The following is a 24909-nucleotide window of genomic DNA, read 5'->3' as shown; positions in this document are numbered from 1 at the left end:
TAGTTATTAATCATTCATACCAGACCTGTTCTATATATCCCCTACAGTACCTGCTAAACAGTTTGCAGAAACAGCGCCTTCACTTCCAGTATTTTGTTTTTCTGTCTAGAAGTTCAGTCAAATTCAAATAGGATCCCCTAGCCGTAGTGGCATTTAGAAACACAAGTTTTTATAACTTAGTTCATCACAAACTGCAAATCTAAAGTAGCAGTAGCACCAATACTTACATTGGTTTTACAAACCCTCAACCCTATTTTAAATCAATTTAAACAAAACAAGTGATTTAAATCCTGATTTAAATTGTTCCTTCCTCCTCCTGCCACCAACGATGGGAGTAATTTAACTGAACCCCGTATTGGAAAGGATGCTGTCTTGCTTCAGGGACTTTCAACAAACTTCCACTGCTCCAAGGGCAGGACTGAGGGGCACTGGCAGAGCTGTGTGGGGAGCCCAGGACTGGGATAGCAGCGGGGCTGGGCTGCGGGGCAGGAATGACCGGTAGTGGCAGAGCAGGGAGCCAGGGACCAGCACTGGACTAGCAGGAGCCAGGCAGGGTGGGAGGTGCATCAGCTCTGTGCTGAGATGTATTAAACCTTGTTTCGTTTCCCACTTGGTCTCCCAGCTACACAGGGAAACGCCCCGTCTCCAACATGGTCATCGTTGACGTTAAGATGCTGTCAGGATTCGTACCTTTGAAGTCATCCGTGAGGATGGTAATGGCCCGCTCTGTGTATGGGTTGCAGCCCCCCAGGGGTATCTGCCCCACAACCCAGTGGAGTCCAGTTCCCCACAACCCCAACCTCACCCAGTGGGCATCTAGGGCCCCTTGACTCCAACCCCACTCTGGCCCCGGTCAGCTCCAAACCCCAACCCCTCATTTTACCAGTGCAACCTGGCACTTCCCTAGTCCCTTGTCCAGCGTCAGACCCCCCCTTGTCTCCCGTCTCTCTGACCTCATATCTTCTTTCTGACCCTCCCCTGATTCCCCACTCTTTCCCCGTCCCATCCCATCCCCCTGAGCTCCCACTCAGTGACTCCCTGATAAACTGTTATACACAGGGGGAGCAGGCCCGGCTGGAGGCACCTCACAGTCTCCCCTGGAGGGGGCAGTGCTCCTGTAAGGGGAAATCAGGCTGGGCTCGCGGGGTGCTTGGGAGAGAGAATGAGGAGCCCCCACCTCCCTGCATCCCTCTCTTCTCCCCCAGCTCTAACACCCGCCCCCACACACACACTGCAACTCCTGAGCCCACCCTGGGCCCTGCATCTCCTCAGGGAGACTCAGACGCTGGGAGGTGTCCCTTGAGGGGCCCTGAGGTGTGATGCCATCAGACTAATGAAGCCTGTGAGCAGCACAGGGGAGGCAGTGCCCAGAGCCCAGCCCTGCCCACAGCCACAGCCCTCCCCTCAGGAGATGGGTCAGACAATGAGCTGATGCTGCACTTGATTGTGGCCCAGCCCCACAGGTCTCAAACCGTGATACTTCATATCTCAGTCCACCAGCTGGGTGGGGCCATACATAGGCGGCACACGAAACCCCCGTTCGAGGAGGCTAGCCCCCGCTCTGCCCCTTCCACCCAAGGCCCCACCCCTGCCCTGCTCCTTCTGCCTGAGGCCCCACCCCCATGCCCCCACACTCTCACCCACTGGGGCCAGAGGAGCCCTGAGCCCCCCACCACAATCAGAGGAACCCCAACTGGCCTGGCCAAGCAGCTCCAATCCCCAGCTCTGGAGGAGCTCGGAGCCCTGCTGCAGCCCAGCCCCGGGGCCACGGCTGGGCGCATTAGCGGAGGTTTGGGGATGCTTAGCCTCTCCCAGCCTGCATTATGCACTGCCCATGGGGCCACAGTACAGATTTTGCCTCTTCCTTTAAAGCAGCAGCCAGAGGCACCGACTTTCTGGTTTCCCCGAGGGTGATTGACCCCTGCTGTGCCCCAGGCCCTGCCCACACTTGCCAACTTCCCCCAAGGACTGCCCCTGCCCTGCCTCTTCCCACCCCGTTCCACCCCCCCCCCCCCCCCCCGAGCCCGCCCTGCCCTCATTCTGCCTCTTCCTGCCCCTGCTTCTAATAGAGTGGAGAGCATGCTTCTAAAATCTGTGGATGACACCAGCTGGGCGGGGCTGTAAAATGACCTTGCCAAATTAGAGGGGGGGCAGATGCTGGACCTGCAGAATGAGGGGTGGGGAGATGGGGAAGGAGAGGGTGAAGTGGCTCAGAGTTGCCTCCTGAGTCTCGTCTGTTTCCCCCTGACCCCAGGTGAGCAACGTGACTCAGAGCTTCTCCTTCGCGGTGGAGCAGGACTTCCCCGTACAGAGCCTGAAGCCGGCACTGGTGAAAGTCTACGATTACTACGAGACGGGTGCGTGTGGGGGCAGTGCTGGGGGGACGTTAGCCCCCATGGGCCTGTCACAGGGAAGGAAGAGGCCACAGTCAGTGCCACAGGGGGACCCGCTGGGCTCGGGATTGTGTTTGGCCTCGTTCTCTCGATGATCCACCTCCCCACTCCTGTGCTGCCTCCTGAGGGTGGGGACAGGGCTGGGGCTGAGCTGGGAACCTCACGCCAGCACTGCCTGCTCAGCAACTGCCCACGCAGTTTCAAGGGCAAACCCCATTCCCTTCTCCTCCTGCTTCCAACCCGAACGGCCCTGCCGCCACCATCCTGACACCGGTTTGCCCCATGCAGACAGCGTCCCCCTCTCATCTCTGGACACAGAGACAACAGGCCTATCTCAGCAGCGTCACCCCTCTCCCAGATGAGAGTGTGGGCCACACCGGGATTATGGGCGAGGGATCATATTCCACTGGCCTCATGCTCGCACCACGAGCCCCAGACCCCTCCCGCACTGTAGAAGGAAGGTGCCAACCCAGGTGGGTCAGAGCCAAAAGGATCTGAGAGTGTCCTGGGTTCAGATCCTGCCCAGCTCTGGGTGTGACCTGGGGGAGGCACATTCGCTCCTCCACCTCCCCAGCTAGAATATCGGGTGACAGAACCAGAGCCCAACGGCAACCCCGGCGGTCGTGTGTCAGACGAGGTGCAAACGGACAAAGGGCACCTGGCACAGACCTGCTGGAGATGCCTGTTGTGCTGTAGCCTTGGGGTAAACTTTGCCTTCCTCCCATGGAGCCCAGCAGAGGTTCCCCCAGTGGCCCTGGAGACAGGGCTCCCTCCCCTCCTGCCTGAGATTTCTGGTGCGGTGCCAGCTCTCTGCCGCAGGGCCTGGTGGAAGTGCGAGGAGTCCTGCTTGGGTCTCACACAGCCCTGATCACATTTCCCTTCCCTTGTGTCTTCCAGATGAATTTGCCATCACTGAGTACAGCGCCCCCTGCAGCAAAGGTAGCGTATGAAGAGCCATTTTCTCCCCTCGTCCTGCTCACAGCACCCCTGGATCTACTCTCCACTGCGAGAGCTCAGCTCCAGGCAGTGCATCCCCGGTGCAGTCGGAGCTGGTGGCTTTTTTCCCCTGCACAGGGGTTTGTTGCCTGCACTGATGGCGTCTTTGCTTATTCCGGGGGATAGATGCTCCTTTCATCCCTCACTTTACACATCTCCCTGCTGCAGCCTCTGCCTCGTGAGCCGTATTGAAACTGTCATTGCAGTGGTTTGAGAGGCTCTTCCTGGGGCGGGGCGAAGGCTCCAGCCCAATCAAAGCCAGCAAGTCCCTGCCATCTCACTGGGTCACTTGTTTCTGTGACGTTTTTAGAGATGGGCTGTCCAGGCTCAGATCAAATAAGAACCTGAGGTCGCTCAGCCTGTCCTATGAGCTCAGATTCCTTGCACCCCCCTTTCCCCAGCAGCAGGGTCTGAACTTCCTGCTTCTGGGTAGGATCAGAGGAGCCAAAATATCCGTGACAGGGAGGATCAGAGAGTGAATGAAAGAACCAAAGCACAGGAGAGCCAGACAGACAGAGGAGGGGAGGGTCTCCCAGCAGCAGGACTCAGCAGAAGCCTCCTTTTCCCAGTCCTTGTTCTGCAGGTCTGAGAGGCCCAGGGAAGGATCTCAGCATCCAGGGGCTTCTCTGGGCTCCATTCCCCCTGGCGCTGATCCACAGGCAGCTGCTCAGTCCCAGTGCAGGGAGCTCCCTTCCCTCCCCTGGGCACTGATGGCTCTTGTGTAAATGGATTCACTCCATTCTGCGCTGGGTCCCATAGGAACAAAGGGGCAGGGAGAGAACGTGCTCCTCAGATCCGCACCTCGCTCCCAAAGCAAATGTCCGAGCTGAGCCTCAGCATGTCTATGGCACCGAGGATCTTGTGGCCCCAGGTGAATCCCAGCCGCTCTGTAGTGTCAGACACAGCAGGGATGGTTCCAGCCGGACCCTAGGCTGACACAGCCTGCGCTGGATCCTGTGCTTCACCTCCCCAGTGCTCCGAGACACTCCATGTGGACGCAGATGAGGCAAGGCCCTGTCCCTGGTAGGGAGAGGTCAGGGCCATAGAATCTCCTGTCCAGGGCCCTGGCAGTGCTATGCTCCCTGCGGTGGAGCAGCCGTGCCCAGCCCTGGATGCATGTTTTTGGCTCTGTATCAAGGCCTAGGGGAGGCGTGGCAATTTTCTTCTCCCGCTCCTTTTCCCCTCACAGTGGGAGCCGAGCAGAGCAATGTGTGAGGGATGGAGTCGTGTTCCCAGCCTCCCACGTCCCACCTGCTTAGCCCCTGCGCAGGCTGAGGTGGATGGATGGAGTGACAGAGAAAACAGCAGCAAGAAGAGGGAAACAAACATTACAAATAAATGAATTCACCAACCTGACCAATGGCTCCTGGCCTCTCTGTTCCCAACCCCCTTATCCCTGTTCAGCCCCAGATCACAGCTTCACCCAAGACTTCTCAGGCCAAGGTATGTCCCATCCAGCTAGGGCTCTGCCCTGCACAGCCAGCCAGGGGGAAAGGGTCTGTGGGAAAAGATCTGCTAAGCACCATTGTGTCCAATAGCCCTCACCTTTTCCAGCTAGCGACTAGTGCGGGATGTTCCTTACTTGTAAACATGAACTGTGGGACTGTAGAGTCTCTCTGCCCGCTACAGGATGGAAACAGAAATACTCAGCTGTGAGCCGGAGCCTGATACTAGGGTTACCATATTTCAACACTGAAAAAAGAGGACACTCCACGCGGGCCTGGCCCTGCCCCAACTCCGCCCCTTCCCCACCCCCAGCCCCGCCCCTTCCCCAAAGCCCCTGCCCCAACTCTGCCCCCTCCTCTGAGCACCCTGCATTCCCCCTCCTCCCTCCCGCTCTGATCTTGGTTGGGGGTTGCTAAGTGCTTCCCTGCTCCCCACTCGCCCTGCAGCCTCTGTGCCCCCCGCCTGCCCTGCCCCTGCACCCCCCCACCCCTGCAGCCTCTGTGACCTGTGCTCCCCACTCGCCCTGCAGCCCCTGCACCCCCCGCCTGCCCTGCCCCTGCAGCCTCTGAGACCCCTGCTCCCCACTCACCCTGCAGCCCCTGCACCCCCCTGCCCCTGCAGCCTCTGCACCCCCCGCCTGCCCTGCCCCTGCACCCCCCTGCCCCTGCAGCCTCTGTGACCTGTGCTCCCCACTCGCCCTGCAGCCCCTGCACCCCCCTGCCCCTGCAGCCCCTGCGCCCCCCGCCTGCCCTGCCCCTGCAGCCCCTGCACCCCCCTGCCCCTGCAGCCTCTGCGCCCCCCGCCTGCCCTGCCCCTGCTCCTCACTCGCCCTGCACCCCCCGCCCCTGCAGCCTCTGAGACCCCTGCTCCCCACTCGCCCTGCAGCCACTGCACCCCCCTACCCCTGCAGCCTCTGTGCCCCCTGCTCCCCACTCGCCCTGCAGCCCCTGCACCCCCCGCCCCTGCAGCCTCTGCGCCCCCCGCCTGCCCTGCCCCTGCAGCCTCTATGCCCCTGCCTGCACTGCTCCTCCTCGCCCTGCAGCCCCTGCACCCCCCTGCCCCTGCAGCCTCTATGCCCCTGCCTGCCCTGCTCCCCCGCTCACCCGGCAGCCTCTGCCTGCCAAGGGCTTCAGACGCTCGGCAGCACGGGTCCCTGCAGCCCCGGACGCAGCTTCCTTCCTGCCGCCGAGCACGTTCCCTGGCCTGTCTGTCCCCGCAGGAAACAGCTCCCGCGGCACCGGGTTCCGAGCTGCGCGGGGCAACGGGGCCACAGGAAAGGGGTCCCCGCCCGCGAGGGAAGCCCGAGCCCCACCTGAGCATTGTAGCTGGGGCAGCTGGGCTGCGCTGCGGACCCGGCGGACCGTGCTGGGCGGACCCTGGCTTATGCCTCCCTATTTCCCGGACATGTCTGGCTCTTTGGAAATTCCCCCCGGACGGGGATTTGAGCTCCAAAAAGCCGGACATGTCCGGGGAAATCCGGACGTATGGTAACCCTAGGCTGGGGGACACTCGGGGGAGGCATGGGGGGGCGGCCGGGAGATCACCCTAAATATCTCTGTGCCAGCAGCTTTTTTTTTCTCTGCCGCTTTCTGCACCCCTCAGCTTTGTGCGCCCGAGGCAAGTGCCTCACTCACAGGGCCGTCACAACCCATTAGGGAGACCAGGCCCTGCACCCCCGGCTTCCTGAGATTCACCATGACTCTCAGCCAGCCAGTTGAACAGAAGTTTATTTAGACGACAGGAACACAGTCCAAAACAGGTCTTGCCGGTACCGACAACAGCCCCCTCCCCCTTTAGTTAGGTCCATCTGGGGGCCCCAGGGAGGCCACAGCCCTGTCGGGTCCCCACTCTCCATCTTCCAGCCAGCTCCCAAACCTCCACACTCCCTTCAGCCTCCTCCTTTCTGGCCTTTTCCCGGCTCCTCCCCCTGCCTTTGTGTCCTTTGTCCAGTTTCCTGGGCAGAGGTGTCACCTGGCCTCCAACCCCCCTCCTGGGTTCTCATGTTACATGCTCAGGTATCCTCCCTTCCCCAGTGCAGGCAGCCCCAGCAAAACTCCCCTGCAACCTTCCCAGGTCAATACTCCCCACTCAGCATTCAAATAACACATCACGAACATTCCCACTTCGTCACACCTAGGGCGCTACAATTTGGGGGGCGGCGACCGCGGTGGTATTTCGGCGGCGGGACCTTCCGCCGCCTCTGTGGGGGGCGGCATTTCGGGGCGGGACCTTCCGCCACCTAGGGCGGCAGAAAAGCTGGTGGCGCTCCTGCTCACTCGCCTCGCCCTTGTTAGGGCACTGCATGGTTGTGAGCCACTCCAGGCAGCGTGACAGATGGGGTAGTGGTAAGCTGGTGTGGAGTTGGCAGAGACTGACATAGAATTGAGTGTCCTTTCTGGACAATTTCAGCACCCAACCTGTAAGTGGGAATTGCAGCCCTTGCATCCACAAAAAAAGGAACGGCAAGTGTCACGAGAAGGAGTAAAGATTCTCCATAACTAGTCCAGGACTCTCAACCACAGCATCAAACTCCAGCCTGAAGAAGAATGCAGGTTGTTATTACATAGGAAGAAGGACGTCTCTTCTTGTGAGCACAATCAGAGCCTGCCTGCTCTTAACATGGCTTTATCTCTACTGCAGTGTAGTGTCTAATAAGCTGGCTGTTTGGTTAGAGAAGGTGTTTACTAGAAACCACCATCCTTTCTCTCTCTTCCTTCCTCTGCCCATGATTCCATTTTCACTTCTACATCCAGGAAGCTGGTTTGTGGGGAAGACTAAAATATCAGCGGTTTCCTGAGCTGTGATTGCTTTTCAACACATGACAACTGGAATCCAAGCATCCTGCCAGCCATAGGTACCGACTCCATGGGAAAAAATTAGTGGGTGCTCAGCACCCACCGGCAATAGTGGTGCTGCGGCCCCGGCCACGGATCAGCTGTTCCGGGGCAGCCCTGCCCCCACTGATCAGCTGGTAGACGACTGTGCTTATCAGCTGTTTGGCAGGCTCCCCTGAATGCAGCCCTGCCCCCCATCAGCTGTTTTGTGGCCCCTGAGCTGGCTGCAGCAGGGGCTGACCCAGCCCTGCTTCAGCCTTCAGTGGGGAGTGGGGCCTCTTCTCCAGCAGCCTCAGGGAGCTGCTCCAGCCAGGGTTAGTGGTAGGTGAGCAGGGAGTGCAGGACTCCCTCTGCTCTGCAGAAGCCTCGCCTGATCAGCAGCAATGAGATGCTGCTCACCTGGGTCACCCCGCCTCCTACCCAGATCTCCTGGGCAGTCTCCAGCTCCCAGCCTGTTCCAACTGCAGGCAGCACTAGGTGAGTCTCCTTCCAGGCAGAGGGAGCCTGGCTTGGAGTGGGTGGGGTCCACTGCAGTGTCAGGAGAGGGGGAGGGGAGTCCACCATGGGTGCAGTTTGGGGGGCCCATGCGGAGTCACTGCCACTGCCTTCCCCCATTTCTGCGAGTGCTAAGCTGCTCTGCCCGGGTGGGGAGGTGTCTGTCCTCAGGGGTGCCACTTAGGGGGTGAAAGGGGGACTGTCCTAGTCCCCCAGGATAGTAAAAATTTGGGGGGAAATTTGTCTCTCTCATTCCTTCCTTGCACACATGCATCCTTTATCCAAAATACTCATTTGGCACTGAAGTTAAATAGTTATTAACAAAATCAGACAGACCATAGAGTTTTTTGCCCTCAAAAGCTTATGCTCTAATAAATTTGTTAGTCTCTAAGGTTCCACAAGTACTCCTCATTCTTTTTGTTCTCCTGTTGTAATTGATTGACAATTGCTTGTTAAATGATTGTAAATGCTAATCTAGACCCACACATTTGCAGAGTATCAGGACATGGGGGCTCAGCTTGGACAAACCACAAAACTTGGTGGTCCAGAACAAACATTTGTGGAGAGCCTCAGTTATCAACATAATTAGCATTTACAATCAATTAGCTAAAATTATAACAAGGCCACCAATTCTAGTCTAGACAAAGCCAAAGTATGAGTACTCCAGGCTAGACAGGACCTAGATTTTTAATATAAAAGGAGGCAACATAAATGTATCTTCCCTCCCCCCAAACAAACAAACAAAAAAACCCACCTAGACCCCAAATCATCATGCCTTCTTTACACAAGAGAAGAAAATCAAACAATGGCACAGTCTCAGTTATTGCCCCTTTTATAGATCACCTTTAAAAATGAAATTATCCATTACATTCCTAATTCCTCAAAATCAGGGTAACTGCTGACTTTGTGGGACTGGAGCTAGATGTGAAAATGTGTCCCTTTCCACCATGGCATGTACATATAGAATAGAGTGCTGGGAGCATGACATAATAGGTTAGGATAAGAGAAAGTTGATTAGGGGGAAGGCCCTCAAAAAAAACCTTCTCTTGAAAATAGCCACAGGGTTGGTTTAGTAGTCAAGATTGTTTTATGTTGTTGTCATAAATATAGAGGGAAGGGTAGCAACCTTTATGTATGTAGTAGCATAAAATCCCTCCTTGGCAGCTGTACTGGATTGCTTTACCTGTAAGGGGTTAAGCAGTTCAAATAACCTAGTTGGCACCTGACCAGAAGGACCAATGAGGAAAGAAGATACTTTCAAATCTGGGGGGGAAGGATTTGTTGTTGTTCTCTTTTGTTGTTCCCTCTCCGGATGGAGGGAGAAGCCAAGCAGGTACAATATCTCCTGAAAATATACCTGGAATAATCCATCTAAAACCACAGAAATTGTAAGTAGGGCAAGGAAATGCATTAGGTTATCTTTTGTTTGGGCTTGTGAATTTTCCTATGCTACAGAGGTAGTTTTATTCCTGTTTTTGTAACTGTGAAGCTGAGCCCAGAGGGGAATCCTCTGTGTTTTAAATCTTTGTATTACCCTGTAAAGTTACCTTCCATCTTGATTTTGCAGGTGTGATTCTTTTACTTTTTTCTTTATAAATAAAGTTTTTCTTTTAAGAACCTGATTGGTTTTTAGTGTCCTGAAGACAAAGGGTCTGGTCTGTGCTCACATTGCTAAGGCAATTGGTTGGTATATTATTCTCAAGCCTCCCCAGGAAAGGGGGTGAAAAGGCTTGGGGGGATATTTTTGGGGGGGATCCCTATTCCAAGTGACCCTTCCCTGAATTTTTGTGTAAATCACTTGGCGGTAGCAGCAATACCATCCAAGGATAAGGAAAGGAATTTGTGCCTTGGGGAAGTTTTAACCTAAGCTGGTAGAATATAAGCTTAGGGGGTCTTTCGTGTGGGTCCCCACATCTGTACCCCAGAGTTCAGGGGGGTGGAATCAACATCCACATTTTACACTTCTTATAACTTTTTTTTACACATACTTGGGGCCCAAACTATGGCTCTGATCCTGATATTACTCTCTTGGGATCAATAGTGGATAATTTCCACCATCCACTTCCCTTTTGGGAAAGCAATAATTAAAAAGCTATTATGGGGCTGGGGTAGAATTTATGGTGCAAATTTAGGTCATTTGATCAAGAGGTTTCCAATATATGTCCTCCCCCTGCATTATGAACTTCTATTAATTTTCAAAGTACTCTAAAATCCACATGCATAATGAGATTATCTAGGATATTTGTATGCCACAACAGGGGCAATGGGGCAAGTTTGGAGTAATTTGGTTCAGGCATTCCTCAGATACTGCCCCTTCCCCCCCCCAATAAAAATATTTTAATATTCCAGTTGCTCTAAAACTGATATGTATAGTGAGATTACCTTGAACAATGGTATTCCACAACTGAAACTGAGGTAGAGGGGAACTCCCATTACGATGAATGGGTCATTTCACACCACCCAGAGCTATTGTGTTAGACTATTCATCTCTTTGGTGTTTCCTAATTCATCTGAGCAGACTCCATTGAGATGAATGGGCCATTCCACACATCAACAGCTCTCCTGTACTGCAGAGGGCTACGGAGAGCCCCTTCCTTTGCACTAGCTCCTTGAAGTGGATACGAAGCCTGGACTCCCTCCTATTCCTCTTGCAGCCTCCAGCCGGTAGATGTGCTCCTAAAAGCCCATCAGTTACCATCCTCCTTTCTTCCCATGGCCCTTCCAGCCCTACCGCGGGCATGGTGGGGCCAGGAGGAGGGCAGAGCTGGTAGTTAACATGACAGATCATCATTCCCCTCCCACAGGTGCCCTCCAAACATGCGCCCTCACTAATGCCTCTTCCTTTAGAAACAAGGGAAATTAACTGCCCAAAAACGTGGTTAACGCAAGCCTTGTTTACACTACAGCGCCTTTGCCAGTATAGCTATCCTGGCAGAGCCCCCTCATGGAGACATAGGGTAAGCTGACAGGAGTTCTGTCAACATAGCTACATCACCTCACCAAACAACATTAGCTAAGCTGACACCATTCTTCTCATAGCATAATTGTGTCTACAGCAGGGTTTTTGCTGACATAGCTATGTCAGCCAGGGGTGTGAATTTTTTTTTCTTCTTCATGATTCTAGAGGACATAGCTATGCTGGCAAACTTTGTAGTGTAGATTAACCTTCAAAGTTAGGTCAACATAAGTCATCTTTCGTCAACCTAGTTGTGCATGAGGCTACACTCAGATTTGCCTCCTGCTGATGTAGGTGCCCCGTTATAGTGACACAGTAACACCACCTCCCCAAATAGCGTTGAGTCATGGTCGACCCTACTGTGGTTGACACAGTGCAAGTATAGACGTCGCAGTCCTCCAGCAGCTGTCCCCCAATGCCCAACACTGACCGGTCTGGTCACAATTGTAAATACCAATTCCCAGGGGTCAAATACACCAGAAGCCAATTCCCCCCCCTTTAAAAAGCCCACATGTTTGGAATGATTGCCCAGCTTGGTGAGCACACCTAGCAGCTCTCCATGGCTGTTTGTGCTGGCTACAGATGCGCCTCACACAGGGAACAGAGAGGTTAGGAAAACCTTGTTCACCAGACCTTAACACCCCACAAGGAACGCCCCTCCGTTTGAAATAGATAAAGATACATGGTAAACAACACATTCATTCAACTCGCCATAACGTAAAACCTTAACTTCTGGCCTCAGCAACACTAACATATTTATGGCTGACGCATGTAAACTGGCCATATATGGGACCATGGGGAATATATGAGACTCACCCCTGCTTGCTTAGTACCCTCTTCAACTCAAGAAATGGGTTTCAGATTCCTGCTGGCACTGCCAGTCTAACCTGCCTTCTCTGGCTTGTCAAATTGGGTTTATAACTGCTGGTGAACCACAGCGCCACTCATTAGACTGCTTCCCAGGCTGGTGAACCACCTGTGGTTCATTAATTATATACCAGTGTAACTCCACTGATTTCACTGGGGTCACTCCAGATTTACACTGCTACAAGTGAGGAGAGAATCGGGCATAAGTGCTGAGTCTATGGGTGCTCCGGGGCTCAAGCAGCCATGGGGGGAAAAAACAGTGGGGGTGGTCAGCACCCGCCAGCCACAGCTGGGCTGCCGTTCAGCTGTTTGGCAGCTGGTGTGGAGCAGGGTCGGCTCCAGGCACCAGCTTGCCAAGCAGGTGCTTGGGGCGGCCACTCCTGAGAGGGGCTGCACGTCAAGCTCTTCGGCGGCAATTCGGCGGGCAGTCCCTCACTCCAGCTTGGAGCGAAGGACCTCCTGCCGAATTGCCATCGCGATCGCGGCTTTTTTTTTTTTTTTTTGGCTGCTTGGGGCGGCCAAAACCCTGGAGCCGGCCCTGGTGTGGAGCCTCGGAGGAGAGGGCGGAGTGGGGACAGGAAGAGGTGGAGCGGGGCAGAGCCTTGGGGAGGAGGAGCGGGGCAGGGTCTTGGGGTGGAGTGGGAGTGGAGCACCCACTGGGAAAAATAAGTCAGTGCCTATGCTGCCAGCTCAACAATACTTAGGGCTACAATGTAGATGTGGATGGGCACATTTTGTGCATGCATGCGCACATGCCCCATCTCAACGCTGAAATCCTCACCTCTGCTTCCCTTACTTCTTGGCTGCACTATTCCAACTCCCTTCTCCATGGCCAGCTCATGTTCCCATTTTCCAGACTGCTGAGACTCAACTTTTCACACACACCATACTCATTTTATGAGTAAAACACTGTTTTTCCCCACTGCCAGTGCCACAAACTTCCTCTGAGAGCTAAGATGGGCTCTTTCCTTCATCAGCTGCAACGGAGACCCAGCAGGAGAAATTCTGCCCCCAGGGTCTTCACATCTCCTCCCCCTTCACATCTCCCCTTCACATCTCCCCACCTGCACCACGCCACTGACTGCAAATGTCATTGAGGGAAGAGTTTGGCCCTGCAACTGAAGCTTAGGCCAAGATCATCCCCAGTGCAGGAAACAGGATAGGAAACCTCAGAACTTCCTCAGGATTGTGCCATCAGGGAAGGGTCTGTTCCCTGCCTGCACAACTAAACAGGCCCATGTGATGCACAGATCTTCACAGATCACAGGCACCAGGGCTGTTCCCAGAGAGACCCTCTGTCTCCAGTCACTTCTGATGTCCTGCCAACCCCTCCTTGGCACCGATGGCTGGGAACGGCTCTGGATCTGTTTTAAGGTTGAGACTATCCTGCAATCTGATCCCAGCAGGGGAGAAGGGTTAAGCCTTAGTAGCCAGGAAAGAGGCCACAAGCATCTGATCAGAATCATGACAATTTATTTATAACATTAATTATATGGTGCTGAGGGGTTTTCCTCACCACTATATCAAACCACTTCGCCTGGGGGAATTGCTGCATGCAGAGATGAGCAGAGAGGATTCAGCAGGGCCCAGAATACAACTCCATCACTCACGCATTTTCCTGCTCAACATTGGCTATGATGGGGAAAAGAGAATGTCAGAGAGTTACAGAGGAGTCAATGACTCATGGAGGGGAAGCTTTTCGTCTTGTAGGTCACCTCATTCTGGAGCTGCAGAGATACTGCCCTGACCAGACTATGGCTTCTCTACCACAGTGGCCGGACGCATCCCTAGAACATTCAGGGCTTCAGCCCCGACCCCTTTCCCAGCAGTGTTGAGTCACCCCAACCCTGGAAGACGGGTTTTCATTAATCTGTTTTGCTTTGCAGCCTGTTTAAAAAAAGCCCTGATGAGAAGAGGGATCCCAAGCTTGGGTTTTGGAAGGACTTACTCTTGCTCTGTCCCAGCAACAGACACAGAAAGAAGCAGAGACTTGTTTTGACTGAGGGGGAGAATGTAATCTTGGGACTAACCAAGCCTGCTGCCTCAGACTCAAGGCCTGAATCTGGAACTTGACAATGCCGGGGAGTTGGTGTTCCCTTCTCCCCTGAGCACTTAGGGGTGCTGGCAGACCACCCCAGGACATGGGGCAAAAGAGAACAGCAACTTTTACAACCCTTCAGACAGGCTGAGGAGACTCAGGCTGGGTTTCAGCACTGTTCTAACTGAGCAGCCCTGAGCAGTGTGAAAACCTCATAGTCATCTCTCTAGGGGGAGGAATAGCTCAGTGGTTTGAGCATTAGCCTGCTAAACCCAGGGTTGTGAGTTCAATCCTTGAGGGGGCCACGTAGGGATCTGGGACAAAATCAGTACTTGGTCTTGCTAGTGAAGGCAGGGGGCTGGACTCGATGACCTTTGGTCCCTTCCAGTTCTAGGAGATAGGATATCTCCATTAATTTTTTTTTTCTTTTTTTTTTTTCTTTTCTTTTTTTTCATATGCTACCTTTGCTGCAGGGGGCGCTGTACTCAGCAATGGCAAATTCATCTGGAAGACACAAGGGAAGGGAGATGTGATCAGGGCTGTGTGAGACCCAACCAAGACTCCTCACACTTCCACCAGGCCCTGCGGCAGAGAGCTGGCACCGCACCAGAGATCTCAGGCAGGAGAGGAGGGAGCCCTGTCTCCAAGGGCACTGAAGGAACCTCAGCTGGGCTCCATGGGAGGAAGGCAAAGGTTATCCCAAGGCTACAGCACAACAGGCATCTCCAGTGAGTCTGTGCCAAGTGCCCTATGTCCGTTTGCACCTCCCCTGACACACGACAACTGGGGTTGCCGTTGGGCTCTGGTTTTGTCACCCCAATTTCCTAGCTGGGAACAGAGGAGTGAATGTGCCTCCCCCAGGTCACACCCAGAGCTGGGATCCCAGGGCAGGATCTGAACCCAGGACCCACTTAGATCCCTTTGGCTCTAACCTACGTGGATTAGCAGACCGAGGGGTCTGGGGCCTCAGAAGTCTCTAGGCTTCCGTTCATGCCAAACTTGTTACGGCTGGGTTTCCGACCACATGGAAACACAGGGAATGGAACTTGATTTACTGATGAGAACATCGGCTCTTACTGCTTTGGCACATACTGGTGACCTGAGTTTGGTGAGACTCAATCTAGTTTCTAGACCCTCATCATTAACTGTGTCCTTCAGGAACCCAGAAGCCCCACGTGCCCCAGAAAATAAAAGGGAGGATTTTGTAAGAGCCTGGTGGCTGAGGAAGGGATGCAGATTGGGTGGGATTTCTACACAAGGGTTAAAGCAAACCCAGCCTGAATTACTCAAGATGAGAGTCTCCTGAGACTGACATCAGTGACAAAGAATATATCAGTCAGGAGATATGAGGCGCTGGGGGGGGATTAGAGCTCGGCAAGAGCTGCAGAGCTAGAATGGCTATAGAGGAAAGAAATTCGTTCTCCCCCTCTTTTTTCCCCCATCTCAGGGGATGGCACATGATGATCCTCTCACTGCATATGGAAGCAGCCTGTGTTTCAGTCACAATGGCCTAGCCTCCCGGGACAAAGATAAGGGAAGGGGTGGTGAGAGCTCACCATTACCATGCTCCACAGCCAGAGCCTGGGTCCCTGCTCGCACAATGCCTCCTTTGGCCATCACCTGCATGGAAGAAGAAGCCTTCCTGTTATGGGTATTATGAGGAGGAGAGGTGTTAGAATGGGGGAACCTGTGAGAGGAATGTCAGGAATTTTGGGCCTCAGGTGGCTGGAGCCAGCAGAGCTGCTCTATTGATCTCTGCTAGCAAAATTCTTTGTGTTTAATCAGGGGCAATAGAACCCAGTTCCTCTTCTTCTCCTCATAAAATGTTGGTATCCAGCATTGGGGCTCAGCAAAGAGCATCAGCCCAAGGAAAAGAGTGTGAAGGATTATGGGTAATATAGGTACAAGTTCTTGCCCCAGGCCACACACAATTTGGGGCCCCACCTAGAATTACTGTCCAGGGACTGATTGTCTGGCAGGCGCTTTAGCCTATCTCTTGTTGTCACCTATATGTAGACAAAGATCAGTATGTCCAGGTTTACCAAATAGTAAAAGACAATTTCCTTCTGCTCCCCCACGGCCTCTGGCTTCAGGATATGCACCCGGACTTCCTGAGTGTGGCCACAGCTTAGCGTCTCTGATAATGGGGTAACTAAAAAGAACAAAACAAAAAGAAAAACCAGGCCCATAGGCTTTATCCTTCCTGTGTAATGGATTAAATTTTTCTGTCATGAGTTTGTTCTTTTTTTTTTTGTTTTCACAAAACATGCAATACACATCAACTTCACTATGGGAAAAATGTTCCTAATCTTCAATTTATTGGAGAAATGCCTGAAAAAAACACAGAAATCACCTCCCAGAATCTACACGATTTAGACATTTATGCTCCAATACGTCTGTTGGTCTATAAGGTGCCACAGGACTCTTTGTCGCTTTTTACAGATCCAGACTAACACGGCTACCCCTCTGATACTTGACACCATTTAGACAATTTCTGATGTAAATTTCTTAATGAAATGATTGAGTTCTATCTTTCTAGGCTTTTATACCAACTGAATGATCCCTTAAAATTGTAGGATAGTAAAAGAGGAAATTAATTCACAAAAGAAGACCAGGCATTTTAACTGCTTTTATTAGACCATACTGATGCATTTGAAAAGAGCCTTGCAATCAAGTCAATGTCATTTCTCCCAAATCTGGGGTGGCAGTCTCCCCTTTGCTCTGTTCTCACTTAACAGGGACAGGAGCAGGGGCAATCCTTCTCTTGATGGCTCTCCTGCCATTCCTCTTCTTGGAAGGTAAAACCACAGGCTGATTTAAGTGCAGGACTCCGCCCTGAGAGATGGTGACACCTCCCAGCAGTTTCTTGAGCTCTGAGTCGCTGTGAATGGCCAGCTGCAAGTGCCGTGGGGAAATCCCACGCTTCTTGCTGCGTGCAGCGACTTCCCCAGCAATATCCACAATCTCATGAGACACTTATTGAAGCACCGCGGCCATATATACTGGGGCTCCAGCTCCAATACGGTCTGCAAATTGTCCTTTGCGGAGCAATCTGTCTATGCGACTGACAGAGAACTGCAGCCCAGCCCGGGAAGAATGGGTGATTTTGGCCTTAGGGTCTTTTGCGGTTGAGGTCTCCCCAGAGTGCTCAGACTCTGACTCAGTCTCAGACATGTTGCAGACTTCTAGTGTTCCAGCAACACTTGGCTTGACTTTCTTGGCTTTCTTTTGTTTTCTCTGCTTGGTTTACCTGAGTCTTTCCTCAGGAATTGGCCTGCCTAGCTTTTTTCTTGACTTGCTTGGCTTCAGTGGATCTTTCCTTGCTTGGCTCCACTTGCCTGTGTCTTTCTTTGCTTGGCTTGCCTGACTCTCTTTCCTTCTGTTCCTGGCTCTGTTCGCTTGGTTTTCTCGCTCTTATTTTGCCTTCTTTGATTTCTTCCTGGTCTGGCCTGATTATGACTGGCCTGACAAAGTGTGGCTTGGCTAAGCCACCTCTTGAAATCACCACAGTAGTATGCTGACCCTGTCTGAGCCTGCAGCCTTTTATAACCTCAGTGCAGACAGAGAAAACATACTTTCTGATTGGTTGTCTGAGAACCAATGGGCAGCTACTTCATTTGTTACCCAAGCCAGAGGGGATATGTCATCCTTTGATGACATCATTCCCATTGATTCACCGTTTGTGTTGGATTTTTAGTCAGTGATATCTGCTATTAGCAAAACTCATCCTGTAATGGCATGAAATAGGCTTTGGTTACATTTTGAAAATGAGATGCCTTAAATTAGGCACCTAAATAACTTATACGTGGCCTGATTTGAAGAGGAGCTGAGCACCCACAGCTCCTGTTGATTTCACTAGGAGTTTTGAGTGCTCAGCACCTATGGAAATCAGGTCACTTTTAGTTAGCTGCTTAAAAGTGGGTTTAGGGGCGGAAATTCAGGCATCCTAAAGGTTGAAAATATTGGCCAGTTTCTCTGGAGCCCTTAACTTGGTGATGCTTCCCGACTCTTAGAGAACCCTCATGGCACCCAAGCCCATGGGAAGGGTTCTTTGCCGTTCCAGCAACCCAAGTGTTCACCATTTCTCACTCTCAGGGTTGATTAGCCGCTTCTCTTGTTCGTGAGCTATTTTCTGAGACCGGTTTAAAAACAGCATCTGGAGAGAACCCCTCACATCAGGCCAAATCCATTGTGTGATGTTGCACTATATATGATTTTATGAAAATATGCTAATGAGTTCAACATAATGTAACTGGAATATGCTTCATGCAAAAGGTCTCTTGTAAGGTATCATTACAAAGCTTATAATCTACTGAGTGTGGTCATCCTAGTTGTATAAATGTACCACTCATGTATCTGAAACTAGAAAGATGAAATATAACTCTGAGGGCCTATTGTAATTATGCAAAGTGTGGGCCATTAATGGTGGTTTGGAATCTTGATGACTCCCATTAACCAGGACAATCGTCTGCAGATGGCTCTCTTTTACTTGTAAGTCTCCCTGTATACCTGTGTGCTGGCAAGTGGGTAATGAAGTCTTAGGGTATGTCTACACTACGAGAGTAGTTCGATTTTAGTTAAATCGAATATGTGGAATCGATATTACAAAGTCGAACGTGTGTGTCCACACTAAGGACAGTAATTCGACTTTGTCAGTCCACACTAACGGGGCAAGCGTCGACATTGGAAGCGGTGCACTGTGGGCAGCTATCCCACAGTTCCCGCAGTCCCCGCTGCCCATTGGAATTCTGGGTCGAGCCGCCATTGCCTTCTGGGTAAAAAAATGTGTCGAGGGTGCTTTTGGGTAACTGTCGTCATCCAACCGTCACTCCCGCCCTCCCTCCCTGAAAGCGCCGGCGGGAAATCAGTTCGCGCACTTTTCTGGTCAGTGACAGCGCGGACGCCACAGCACTGCGAGCATGGATCCCGCTGTGACCATCGCTGCAGTTGTGGCCGTTGTCAACGCATCGCAGCTCATCATCGACCTTTCACTGAGGCAGATAGAGAGAAATCAGGCGAGGAGGCTACGGCACCGGGGTCAGGACCTGAACTCCGAGAGTAGCACACGCCTGTCTGAAACCACGACACCCAGTGCCGAGGACATCACGGTGGCAATGGGTCTTGTGGATACTGTGGAACGGCGATTCTGGGCCCGTGAAACAAGCACGGACTGGTGGGACCGCATAGTGCTTCAGGTCTGGGATGAATCCCAGTGGCTGCGAAACTTTCGCATGCGGAAGGGGACTTTCCTCGAACTTTGTGAGTTGCTGTCCCCTGCCCTGAAGCGCAAGGACACCCGGATGCGAGCAGCCCTGACTGTCCAGAAGCGAGTGGCCATAGCCCTCTGGAAGCTTGCAACGCCGGACAGCTACCGGTCAGTCGCGAACCAGTTTGGCGTGGGCAAGTCTACCGTGGGGGTTGTTGTCATGCAAGTAGCCAAGGCAATCGTGAAGGTACTGCTGTCAAAGGTAGTGACCCTGGGAAACGCGCAGGCCATCATAGATGGCTTCGCCGCGATGGGATTCCCAAACTGCGGTGGGGCTATAGATGGGACTCACATCCCTATCCTGGGACCGGACCACCAGGCCAGCCAGTACATCAACCGAAAGGGCTACTTTTCAATGGTGCTGCAAGCACTGGTGGACCATAAGGGACGTTTTACTAACATCAACGTTGGATGGCCGGGCAAGGTTCATGACGCTCGCGTGTTCAGGAACTCTGGTCTGTTTAGAAGGCTGCAGGAAGGTATTTACTTCCCGGACCACAAAATAACTCTTGGGGATGTGGAGATGCCTACAGTGATCCTCGGGGACCCAGCATACCCGCTAATGCCCTGGCTCATGAAGCCCTATACTGGCGCCCTGGACACAGAAAAAGAACTGTTCAACTACCGGCTCAGCAAGTGCAGAATGGTGGTGGAGTGTGCTTTTGGCCGTCTCAAGGGGAGATGGAGAAGCTTACTGACTCGCTGTGATCTCAGCGAAACCAATATCCCCATTGTTATTGCAGCTTGCTGTGTGCTCCACAATCTCTGTGAGAGCAAGGGGGAGACCTTTATGGTGGGGTGGGAGGTTGAGGCAAATCGCCTGGCTGCTGATTACTCCCAGCCAGACAGCCGGGAGATTAGAAGAGCCCAGCGGGACGCACTGTGCATCCGGGAGGCTTTGAAAGACAGTTTCCAGACTGAGCAGGGTCACCAGTGAATTTTAAGTTTGTGGACTCAGAACCTGAACTTGCCACCGTTTCTTTACCCAGTTACCGTTGACTATCCTCTCCAGTTACATACCCCCTTCACCCCCTTCCCAAAAAATAAAATCTGTTCTGTTTTGTTAATGAACACCGTTGTCTTTATTACTGTTTTCGCGGGAATGTTTTAAACCTGGGACGCAGACTGTGGCGGGGTGCGGGTTTACTGTTGTGATGCAAATGATGCTTCTAAACTCCAGGAATGACGGGTTCCGCAGTGGTGGACTGGTTGTTTCAACAGAGCCTGCCAGCCCTCCTGGGCGGGACAGCGTGTATGTGTCGGCTATGTGACTGTCTGGCAGGGGGAGGAGGGTTACAGCTCCCCTGCTGCGGGGCTCTGTGATGCATTAGATCTGTAACTGCCCTCCCCCGCCACAAAGTCACAGAGCAACCCCCCCCCCCCCCGCCCCAGAACACGAAAACCACCTCCCAGATTGAACAGGGTCACTAGTCACTGCACTGGGTATGTGTCCTGATCCTGGACCTGACCCCGCCTCTGTACCCTGGTAAAGGTGACTGTCCTGTCCAATTACCATGCCCCTTCCCCTCGTTCAGACAGACTCTCCTCCAAAATAAAATCATGGAAACAGTAATTAACAGAAACGAATATTTTATTATGAACCAGACATGAAACGTGGGGGTTGAAACTTGCACGGGGGCTTCTGTGAGGTGTGTAGGAAAGGACTTTTAAAATTTTGGGGAATGAGAGCCTTCTAGTGCTAGAGCAGTCTGCAGGGGTTGACTGAAAGTTTTAACGGCCCTTGACGCCCCTCCTTCTTTGTACTTTGGGTGAGGGGGGTGTGGGACTTGGTGGCGGGGGAGGGCGGTTAGAGATAGACTGCAGCGGGGCTCTGTCCTCCTGCCTCCGGTCTTGCAGAACATCCACAAGGCGCCGGAGCGTGTCCGTTTGCTCCCTCAGAAGTCCAAGCAGCTTTTCAGTAGCCTGCTGGTCCTCCTGACGCCACCTCTCCTCCCGTTCCATGACTGCTCGGTGCATTTGGGACAAGTTCTCCCTCCACTGTGTCTGCTGGGCTGCCTGGGCTCGGGAACAGCTCATTAGTTCTGAGAACATGTCCTCCCGCGTCTTCTTCTTCCTCCTCCTAATCTGCGCTAGCCTCTGGGAGTGTGCTGACAGGCTGGGTTGGGAGACAGTCGCAGATGTGTCTGTGTGAATGGGAAAAATGGAGTGAATTCCTGAGACAGATAAATGAAGTTGTGTACAAAGAACCTAGTCTTTCTCTGTGAACAAGACCATGCACTGCACCTCTCACATGCGCACTCAGGACAAGGTCGAATTTTCGGCCATCGCCTTCAGTGCCTGGGGTCCTGCAGTGGTCTTGCAGTTATCTGAGAAGCGTGGCAGGACACCTGAACTTCTGTAGCGTGCAATCATGGTAAGCCGTAGACTTCTGGCTGCTTAAAACTGTACTAGTAGCACTGGCCTCCTTTCACATTGAAAGCAATGCCAGTCTCTGCTGCCAGCAATCAGGACAGCATGAACTATGCCCCTGTCCCACCCCCTCGCGGCTGTTCCAGGGAAAGATCCCTGTATGCTGCCCCTCTCCCTCCACCGCGTGGCTGTAAAGCAGTCCCAATACTAACATTCCCCTCCCTAATTCAAAGCAGGGCGTAATGAGCGACATCACCCTGCTGAGGATCTCGGAGTCCCAGAGGGAAAGGATGTTTCGAGAAAGCGGCAAACGGCCCTGGTTTCTGAAGGCTATGCTCTGCAGGGCGATGATACCAGACTATCTGATGGTGTCGTGGCGCGGTAACGTGTCCTACCACGGAGGGCCCACTAAGATCGCCCTACCCAGGAACCTGATGAACAGGCTGGAAATGTACCTTCATGAGACCTACGAGGAGTTCTCCTATGAGGATTTCGCCTCCATCCCCGGCCATATTGACCGGATTTTCGCGTAGGTGCACTGGGACTAAAGAGTGGAGCGTCTTGGGCAGCATAATCATGACTTACCGGACATTGTAAAAAAAATTTTAAATACTTGGGACTAAATTGTGAAGAGCCTAAGGCAGACAAATCATGAAAAACCCTTTGTTACGATTGTAAATATTCCAGTTTTTTTGCAGATAATTGTTTACATGTTTAAGCACTTTAATAAACAGCCATTGTTAATATTATAAATATTCCAGTTCTTGTAAAAATAAATGTTTAGATATTTAAAGCACTCACTGCTTGATCCTTCCCCTGATTCTGTCTCCGGGGTAAGGGATGGGGACGGTTGGTAGGGGATCTCGGTAAGGGTGATGAAGAGCTCCTGGCTGTCGGGGAAATCAGCGGCGCCAGCGCTGTCGACTGCCTCGTCCTCCTCATCTCCTTCTTCATCTTCCCCGTCCGCTAACATGTCCGACGAGGAACCTGCCGCGGACAATATCCCATCCTCAGAGTCCACGGTCAGTGGTGGGGTAGTGGTGGCGGCCGCACCTAGGATGGAATGCAGTGCCTCGTAGAAACGGGATGTGTGGGGATGGGATCCGGAGCGTCCGTTTGCCTCTTTGGTTTTTTGGTAGCCTTGTCTCAGCTCCTTGATTTTCACGCGGCACTGCGTTGCATCCCGGCTGTATCCTCTCTCTGCCATGGCTTTAGAGATCTTCTCGTAGATCTTTGCATTCCGTCTTTTGGAGCGCAGCTCTGAAAGCACGGACTCATCGCCCCACACAGCGATGAGATCCAAGACTTCCCGATCAGTCCATGCTGGGGCCCTCCTTCTATTAGATTGCATGGCCATCTCTGCTGGAGAGCTCTGCATCGTTGCCAGTGCTGCTGAGCTCGCCACGCTGTCCAAACAGGGAATGAGATTCAAAGTGCTCAGACAGGAAAAGGAATTCAAATTTTCCCGGGGCTTTTCCTGTGTGGCTGATCAGAGCATCCAAGCTCGGACTGCTGTCCAGAGCGTCAACAGAGTGGTGCACTGTGGGATAGCTCCCGGAGCTATTACCGTCGATTTCCATCCACACCTAGCCTAATTCGATATGGCCATTTCGAATTTAGCGCTACTCCTCTCGTTTTGGAGGAGTACAGAAGTCGAATTTAAGAGAGCTCTATGTCGAACTAAATAGCTTCGTGGTGTGGACGGGTGCAGGGTTAATTCGATGTAACGGCGCTAAATTCGACATAAAAGCCTAGTGTAGACCAGGCCTTACAGTGACATGTGATCATGTCACCTGAACTGGAATCCATCTTTAACGTGGTGCTTTTCCATTGAGAAGGAGGGGGTGGGAATCCAGAGACGGACAAAGGATTCCCGCCTCATGCAAAAGATATATAAATGGGTGGAACAGAACAAAGAGAGAGCCATCATGAGGAATCCCCTAGCTATCACCTGAGCTGGAACAAGGGCTGTACCAGGGGAAGGACTGTGCCCAGACTAGGAAGGCATCCAGTCTGTGAAAGAGACTTATTGAAACATCTCTGTGGAGGAATATGGTAAGGAAGGGTCCCACTCGTGCTGGGGTTGGGGGTGTTGGAAGCAGGAGCAACCGTCTGGGATTCATCCATTCCAGGCACAAAAATCCAGTTCAGGATTGTCTGGGGTGTAGATGAGTGAAGAGTGATCTGAGGAATGGGCCAGGAAAACACTGGAGGCTTTAAGGGATCAGGATCTGAGCCCCCATCCAGTGGTGTTTAGGTTTCTCCTCAGCACTTGAACTGCCAGGGTCACTGTTCACTGTAAGCCCGGGAGTATCTGGATCTGAATACAAAGGCCTATCCCTCGGGCCTACTGGATTTGGGCTGTGATTCCAGCCTCAGTACAATGCAGCTTTATTTTTGTGTAGGGTCTTTCCTACCAGTTGTGTGCAGTATATGGTACGGATGCAGAACAAACTATGTGCATGCTGCATTAGAGTGTCACAGTTTGCTTCCCCTGTGCTCTGCCAATGAAACTGGCTTAACGCACCTCTCCTGTCTACCCTTCTCCCATTCGGGTCTTCACACCTTTGTCCTGGTGGCCCCTGACACTCAGAACATCGTCAAATGTTCAAAATAAATAAATAAAGACACTTTGGCTGGAGACCAAGTCTGGAAAACATCAGCCCCAAAGGAAAATCTTTCGGAAGGTTTATGTGGAAAGGAAAATGAGGCCAGCAGGAGTGGTGGATTCTCAAAGAACTTTAATTATAGTGGTTGCCACTAATCACAAAAGGAGAGAGAAATTACAGCTCTGTCTAGTCTAGGGAAATGTACCACTCCAGCCCCAACCCCGACCACTTGTGAATCGTCCCACAGAAAACCTCCAGCCACTTACAAGCATTCCAAGAGCTTGTTCTCAGCAAGAACCAGCTCATTCTCAACGGGTTAGTAACAGTGGCTCCACTACTCCTCTCGCTGCTGTCCGACAGGGCATTCTGAAACTTCCCAGAATCCACTGCTTCTGGGGTCTATGCTGGGAACTGCGGGATAGGTACCACATGGTGTCGCAACTGAAGCGCTTTAAAGCAGTGCTCTTGTAGGGCAAACCCGCAGAGCTCCGAACACCAGTCAGCATGGCAGTGCGGGCACAGTGACCAGCCTGTGCTCCAACTGGGCCGATCTCACTGGTTCCAGTGCTCCAGTGTGACCTGGCTCTGGACAGACTGTCACCTCCTTGCTTGGGATGCCTCTGCATGTGCCACTCCAAG

General features: G+C 52.5%; 1 protein-coding gene and 1 pseudogene across 1 annotated transcript in view; both read left to right on the top strand.

Annotated features, from left to right (window-relative positions):
• The window catches only part of LOC135886213 (alpha-2-macroglobulin-like), a 39631-nt pseudogene extending 34960 nt beyond the window's left edge, over nucleotides 1–4671 (top strand).
• Nucleotides 4672–23694: 19023 nt separating this feature from the next.
• LOC135886104 (alpha-2-macroglobulin-like) overlaps nucleotides 23695–24909 on the top strand; it is a gene marked incomplete at its 5' end in the record, with an annotated part of 34034 nt that continues 32819 nt past the window's right edge. The window contains one exon of the mRNA XM_065414010.1: nucleotides 23695–23716. Coding sequence (XP_065270082.1) covers nucleotides 23695–23716 — 22 coding nt within the window. The remainder of the gene's footprint in view (nucleotides 23717–24909) is intronic.

The sequence above is a fragment of the Emys orbicularis genome, chromosome 1, assembly GCF_028017835.1.
Source record: "Emys orbicularis isolate rEmyOrb1 chromosome 1, rEmyOrb1.hap1, whole genome shotgun sequence".
NCBI lineage: Eukaryota > Metazoa > Chordata > Testudines > Emydidae > Emys > Emys orbicularis.
This window is presented reverse-complemented; position numbering and strand designations above follow the sequence as displayed.